Source organism: Rhinichthys klamathensis, unplaced genomic scaffold (assembly GCF_029890125.1).
Source record: "Rhinichthys klamathensis goyatoka isolate OS25496 unplaced genomic scaffold, OSU_Roscu_1.1 h1tg000927l_1, whole genome shotgun sequence".
Lineage (NCBI taxonomy): Eukaryota > Metazoa > Chordata > Actinopteri > Cypriniformes > Leuciscidae > Rhinichthys > Rhinichthys klamathensis.
Genome location: NW_026607260.1, coordinates 135,001 through 142,500, shown reverse-complemented (window position 1 = coordinate 142,500; position 7,500 = coordinate 135,001). Strand labels below are relative to the sequence as shown.

Sequence of the window (7,500 nt, the reverse complement as noted above, 5' to 3'; positions counted from 1 at the left end):
ACACAGCGGTTCAGTTCTACACAGCGGTTCAGTTCTACACAGCGGTGTCGCGGTTCAGTTCTACACAGTGGTTCAGTTCTACACAGCGGTTAAGTTCTACACAGCGGTTCAGTTCTACACAGCGATTCAGTTCTACACAGCGGTTCAGTTCTAAACAGCGGTTCAGTTCTACACAGTGGTGTCGCGGTTCAGTTCTACACAGCGGTTCAGTTCTACACAGCGGTTCAGTTCTACACAGCGGTGTCGCGGTTCGGTTCAGTTCTACACAGCGGTTCAGTTCTACACAGCGGTGTCGCGGTTCGGTTCAGTTCTACACAGCGGTTCAGTTCTACACAGCGGTTCAGTTCTACACAGCGGTTCAGTTCTACACAGCGGTTCAGTTCTACACAGCGGTGTCGCGGTTCAGTTCTACACAGCGGTTCAGTTCTACACAGCGGTTCAGTTCTACACAGCGGTGTCGCGGTTCGGTTCAGTTCTACACAGCGGTTCAGTTCTACACAGCGGTTCAGTTCTACACAGCGGTTCGGTTCAGTTCTACACAGCGGTTCAGTTCTACACAGCGGTTCAGTTCTACACAGCGGTTCAGTTCTAAACAGCGGTTCAGTTCTAAACAGCGGTGTCGCGGTTCGGTTCAGTTCTACACAGCGGTTCAGTTCTACACAGCGGTGTCGCGGTTCGGTTCAGTTCTACACAGCGGTTCAGTTCTACACAGCGGTTCAGTTCTACACAGCGGTGTCGCAGTTCGGTTCAGTTCTACACAGCGGTTCAGTTCTACACAGCGGTTCGGTTCAGTTCTACACAGCGGTTCAGTTCTACACAGCGGTTCAGTTCTACACAGCGGTGTCGCGGTTCGGTTCAGTTCTACACAGCGGTTCAGTTCTACACAGCGGTGTCGCGGTTCGGTTCAGTTCTACACAGCGGTTCAGTTCTACACAGCGGTTCAGTTCTACACAGTGGTGTCGCGGTTCAGTTCTACACAGCGGTGTCGCGGTTCGGTTCAGTTCTAAACAGCGGTGTCGCGGTTCGGTTCAGTTCTAAACAGCGGTTCAGTTCTACACAGTGGTGTCGCGGTTCAGTTCTACACAGCGGTGTCGCGGTTCGGTTCAGTTCTACACAGCGGTGTCGCGGTTCGGTTCAGTTCTAAACAGCGGTTCAGTTCTACACAGCGGTTCAGTTCTACACAGCGGTGTCGCGGTTCGGTTCAGTTCTACACAGCGATTCAATTCTACACAGCGGTGTCGCGGTTCAGTTCTACACAGCGGTTCAGTTCTACACAGCGGTGTCGCGGTTCGGTTCAGTTCTACACAGCGGTTCAGTTCTACACAGTGGTTCAGTTCTAAACAGCGGTTCAGTTCTACACAGCGGTTCAGTTCTACACAGTGGTGTCGCGGTTCAGTTCTACACAGCGGTTCAGTTCTACACAGCGGTGTCGCGGTTCGGTTCAGTTCTACACAGCGATTCAGTTCTACACAGCGGTGTCGCGGTTCAGTTCTACACAGCGGTTCAGTTCTACACAGCGGTGTCGCGGTTCGGTTCAGTTCTAAACAGCGGTTCAGTTCTACACAGCGGTTCAGTTCTACACAGCGGTTCAGTTCTAAACAGCGGTTCAGTTCTACACAGCGGTTCAGTTCTAAACAGCGGTTCCGTTCTACACAGCGGTTCAGTTCTACACAGCGGTTCAGTTCTAAACAGCGGTTCAGTTCTACACAGCGGTTCAGTTCTAAACAGCGGTTCAGTTCTACACAGTGGTTCAGTTCTAAACAGCGGTTCAGTTCTACACAGCGGTTCAGTTCTAAACAGCGGTTCAGTTCTAAACAGCGGTTCAGTTCTACACAGCGGTTCAGTTCTACACAGAGGTGTCGCGGTTCAGTTCTACACAGCGGTTCAGTTCTACACAGCGGTTCAGTTCTACACAGCGGTTCAGTTCTACACAGCGGTTCAGTTCTACACAGCGGTTCAGTTCTACACAGCGGTTCAGTTCTACACAGCGGTTCAGTTCTACACAGCGGTTCAGTTCTAAACAGCGGTTCAGTTCTACACAGCGGTGTCGCGGTTCAGTTCTACACAGCGGTTCAGTTCTACACAGCGGTTCAGTTCTACACAGCGGTTCAGTTCTACACAGCGGTGTCGCGGTTCAGTTCTACACAGCGGTTCAGTTCTACACAGCGGTGTCGCGGTTCGGTTCAGTTCTACACAGCGGTGTCGCGGTTCGGTTCAGTTCTAAACAGCGGTTCAGTTCTACACAGCGGTTCAGTTCTACACAGCGGTGTCGCGGTTCGGTTCAGTTCTACACAGCGATTCAGTTCTACACAGCGGTGTCGCGGTTCAGTTCTACACAGCAGTTCAGTTCTACACAGCGGTGTCGCGGTTCGGTTCAGTTCTACACAGCGGTTCAGTTCTACACAGTGGTTCAGTTCTAAACAGCGGTTCAGTTCTAAACAGCGGTTCAGTTCTACACAGCGGTTCAGTTCTACACAGTGGTGTCGCGGTTCAGTTCTACACAGCGGTTCAGTTCTACACAGCGGTGTCGCGGTTCGGTTCAGTTCTACACAGCGATTCAGTTCTACACAGCGGTGTCGCGGTTCAGTTCTACACAGCGGTTCAGTTCTACACAGCGGTGTCGCGGTTCGGTTCAGTTCTAAACAGCGGTTCAGTTCTACACAGCGGTTCAGTTCTACACAGCGGTTCAGTTCTAAACAGCGGTTCAGTTCTACACAGCGGTTCAGTTCTAAACAGCGGTTCCGTTCTACACAGCGGTTCAGTTCTACACAGCGGTTCAGTTCTAAACAGCGGTTCAGTTCTACACAGCGGTTCAGTTCTAAACAGCGGTTCAGTTCTACACAGTGGTTCAGTTCTAAACAGCGGTTCAGTTCTACACAGCGGTTCAGTTCTAAACAGCGGTTCAGTTCTAAACAGCGGTTCAGTTCTACACAGCGGTTCAGTTCTACACAGAGGTGTCGCGGTTCAGTTCTACACAGCGGTTCAGTTCTACACAGCGGTTCAGTTCTACACAGCGGTGTCGCGGTTCAGTTCTACACAGCGGTTCAGTTCTACACAGCGGTTCAGTTCTACACAGCGGTTCAGTTCTACACAGAGGTGTCGCGGTTCAGTTCTACACAGCGGTTCAGTTCTACACAGCGGTTCAGTTCTACACAGCGGTGTCGCGGTTCAGTTCTACACAGCGGTTCAGTTCTACACAGCGGTTAAGTTCTACACAGCGGTTCAGTTCTACACAGCGGTTCAGTTCTACACAGCGGTTCAGTTCTAAACAGCGGTTCAGTTCTACACAGTGGTGTCGCGGTTCAGTTCTACACAGCGGTTCAGTTCTACACAGCGGTTCAGTTCTACACAGCGGTGTCGCAGTTCGGTTCAGTTCTACACAGCGGTTCAGTTCTACACAGCGGTTCAGTTCTACACAGCGGTTCAGTTCTACACAGTGGTTCAGTTCTAAACAGCGGTTCAGTTCTAAACAGCGGTTCAGTTCTACACAGCGGTTCAGTTCTACACAGTGGTGTCGCGGTTCAGTTCTACACAGCGGTTCAGTTCTACACAGCGGTGTCGCGGTTCGGTTCAGTTCTACACAGCGGTGTCGCGGTTCGGTTCAGTTCTACACAGCGATTCAGTTCTACACAGCGGTGTCGCGGTTCAGTTCTACACAGCGGTTCAGTTCTACACAGCGGTGTCGCGGTTCGGTTCAGTTCTAAACAGCGGTTCAGTTCTACACAGCGGTTCAGTTCTACACAGCGGTTCAGTTCTAAACAGCGGTTCAGTTCTACACAGCGGTTCAGTTCTAAACAGCGGTTCCGTTCTACACAGCGGTTCAGTTCTACACAGCGGTTCAGTTCTAAACAGCGGTTCAGTTCTACACAGCGGTTCAGTTCTAAACAGCGGTTCAGTTCTACACAGTGGTTCAGTTCTAAACAGCGGTTCAGTTCTAAACAGCGGTTCAGTTCTACACAGCGGTTCAGTTCTAAACAGCGGTTCAGTTCTAAACAGCGGTTCAGTTCTACACAGCGGTTCAGTTCTACACAGAGGTGTCGCGGTTCAGTTCTACACAGCGGTTCAGTTCTACACAGCGGTTCAGTTCTACACAGCGGTGTCGCGGTTCAGTTCTACACAGCGGTTCAGTTCTACACAGCGGTTCAGTTCTACACAGCGGTTCAGTTCTACACAGCGGTTCAGTTCTACACAGAGGTGTCGCGGTTCAGTTCTACACAGCGGTTCAGTTCTACACAGCGGTTCAGTTCTACACAGCGGTTCAGTTCTACACAGCGGTGTCGCGGTTCAGTTCTACACAGCGGTTCAGTTCTACACAGCGGTTAAGTTCTACACAGCGGTTCAGTTCTACACAGCGGTTCAGTTCTACACAGCGGTTCAGTTCTACACAGCGGTTCAGTTCTAAACAGCGGTTCAGTTCTACACAGTGGTGTCGCGGTTCAGTTCTACACAGCGGTTCAGTTCTACACAGCGGTTCAGTTCTACACAGCGGTGTCGCGGTTCAGTTCTACACAGCGGTTCAGTTCTACACAGCGGTGTCGCGGTGTCGCGGTTCGGTTCAGTTCTACACAGCGGTGTCGCGGTGTCGCGGTGTCGCGGTTCGGTTCAGTTCTACACAGCGGTGTCGCGGTGTCGCGGTTCGGTTCAGTTCTACACAGCGGTGTCCGGTTCCGTACGATTCCGATGCAGCAAAAAGAAAGAAATGCCAGAGAAATTGTAGAGTTTTCCTACATCTTGAAAGCTTTAAGGTTTTTCTGCCATTTACCATCAAAATAAAAGCTCTGTGGATTAATGTTTGAAAGCATAGAAATTAAGACGCGCATAAATATTTTTGTTGTAATATTCACACAGACAAAATACTGTTGTTCTGTAATTTTTTTATTATTATATGCTTGATTTTTTATAGTACAATAATATATTATGTGTTATGATTGTAATATATTTCTTTATTGAAATATATTAAACATAAAGTAATATATTTTCTTATATTTTTTATTTTTAATATTTAACATTTAAAATGTATTTTATTATTATTATTGTTTGTATAGGCATATTGATCTAAGAAATACACACACACACACACACACACACACACACACAATGGAGACTAATCCTATTACATTAAGATGGAGTAACCTTGATATGAGTGTGTGTTCATGGAAAGTGTGTTAATCTGAGTGTGTGTGTGTTTGCATGTGTGTGAGTGAGTGTTTGCTTGTCTTTTTAAGTGTGTGTGTGTTTGTGTGTGTGTGTGTGTGTGTTTTTAAGTGAGTGTGATTGTGTGTGTTTATGTGTGCACGCGTGTGTGTGTGGTAATGGTTATTGTGGTGAATTGATTTTATGGCTAATACAGATATAGATCTAGAGAATAAAGAGCTCAATTTCATGTAATTAAAAAAATAATTAATAAATACATTTAATGATACCATATAAGAAATAAAAAAGATTAAAATAAAAAGAAAGATTGTCTGTAGATGTTGTAATGAACTGTTCTCCTAACAGGGAGTTTTATGTTGATGGTTTCTCAGCTGCATGACATTGAATCTTCAGTGAGTGTGAGGTCGTGGTGTGTGGATTAATACAGTCATCTCCGCCCTGCGCCGTCTGAAACACACACACACACACACACACAAATCAGGATGATGAGGTGTTGTGTGTTGTGTGTTCAGGATGATGAGGTGTTGTGTGTTGTGTGTTCAGGATGATGAGGTGGTCCTCCAGTGCTCCACCCTCCTCCATAAGGAGCAGCAGAAGCTGTGTCTGGCTGCTGAGGGCTTCGGGAACAGACTCTGTTTCCTCGAGTCCACGTCCAACTCAAAGGTACGACTCTTATCTCAGTAACAGGCAGATCATTATTACACTGCACCAACAAAACTCACAATGATTATTGCAATAACTTTGACATTCCAGAGATGCAAGTGTCATAAACTTTTTTCTTGAAATTCGGACTTTTTTTTCCTCGCAATTCGGACTTTTTTCTCGGAATTCAGACTTTATAAGAAGAAAAAGTTACAATTGTGAGAAAAGTCGCAATTACCTTTTTATATTTTATTCAGTGGCCGAAATAAGCTTCCATAGGACAGTTTGACAAGTGTGAAAGTGAAAATTATAAAAAATAATATACATATGAAAATGATGAAAATGAAACTGTGTGTGTATCTGATGTGTGTATCGGGTATGTTTGAGTGAGACTGTACTGCACTGATGGAGCTGAGTGTGTCTGTTTATCGTTTAATCATCTTCCTCATAAACACTTGTCCTGAGATACAGCGAGCTCTAGCTCTGTCTGCTCGCGCTCATCATCTCACAGCTCAAACCATGACCTGCGACTGATCCTGTTCTCAGATTGATTAAAATAATGTGGAAACACTCTTTATTTTAATTCTGATCATAACATGTCGACACAAGATGCTCATGAAACTGACATGATTCTAAAAGTTTCAATGAAGGTTTGAACCTTTTTAGGTCTTTAGAATTACCCGTCAGAGCAGCCGGAGTCCTGTGAGTGTCTGTAAATGTGACCTTCACCTAAATGACCTGATGTCGTGTTTTCCAGAATGTTCCCCCGGATCTGTCCATCTGCACGTTTGTGCTGGAGCAGTCGCTGTCGGTGCGAGCACTGCAGGAGATGCTGGCCAACACTGAGGAGCGAGCGGAAGGGGTGAGTGTATGTGTGTGTGTTTGTGTGTGTGTGAGTGAGTGAGTGAGTGAGGAGTGAGCGGAAAGGGTGAGAGAGTGAGTGAATGAGCGGAAAGGGTGAGTGAGTGAGTGAGTGAGTGAGTGAGTGAGTGAGTGAGTGAGTGAGTGAGTGAGTGAGTGAGTGACCGAGTTAGTGACTGAGTGAGTGTGTGAGGAGTGAGCGGAAAGGGTGAGAGAGTGAGTGAATGAGTGAGCGGAAGGAGTGAGTGAGTGAGTGAGTGAATGAGCGGAAAGGGTGAGAGAGTGAGTGAGTGAGTGAGTGAGCGGAAAGGTTGAGAGAGTGAGTGAGTGAGTAAATGTGAGTGAGTGAATGAGCGGAAAGGGTGAGAGAGTGAGTGAGTGAGTGAGTGAGCGGAAAGGGTGAGTGAGTGAGTGAGTGAGTGAGCGGAAGGAGTGTGTGAGTGAGTGAATGAGCGGAAGGGGTGAGAGAGTGTGTGTGTGAGTGAGTGAGCGGAAGGAGTGAGTGAGTGTGTGAGTGAATGAGCGGAAAGGGTGAGAGAGTGAGTGAGTGAGTGAGTGAGTGAGCGGAAGGAGTGTGTGAGTGAGTGAATGAGCGGAAGGGGTGAGAGAGTGTGTGAGTGAGTGAGCGGAAGGAGTGAGTGAGTGAGTGAGTGAATGAGCGGAAAGGGTGAGAGAGTGAGTGAGTGAATGAGCGGAAGGGGTGAGAGAGTGAGTGAGTGAATGAGCGGAAAGGGTGAGAGAGTGAGTGAGTGAGTGAGTGAATGAGCGGAAGGGGTGAGAGAGTGTGTGAGTGAGTGAATGAGCGGAAGGGGTGAGAGAGTGTGTGAGTGAGTGAGTGAATGA

At 47.7% G+C, this 7,500-nt stretch overlaps 1 protein-coding gene across 1 annotated transcript in view; it reads left to right on the top strand.

The window, feature by feature from the left end:
* The first annotated feature begins 5,658 nt into the window (after nucleotides 1-5,658).
* Nucleotides 5,659-7,500, top strand: part of ryr2a (ryanodine receptor 2a (cardiac)) — a 129,097-nt gene continuing 127,255 nt past the window's right edge. The window contains exons 1-2 of the mRNA XM_056244139.1: nucleotides 5,659-5,817; nucleotides 6,554-6,658. Of these exons, the coding sequence (XP_056100114.1) occupies nucleotides 5,668-5,817; nucleotides 6,554-6,658 (255 nt within the window). The 5' untranslated portion in view covers nucleotides 5,659-5,667. The remainder of the gene's footprint in view (nucleotides 5,818-6,553; nucleotides 6,659-7,500) is intronic.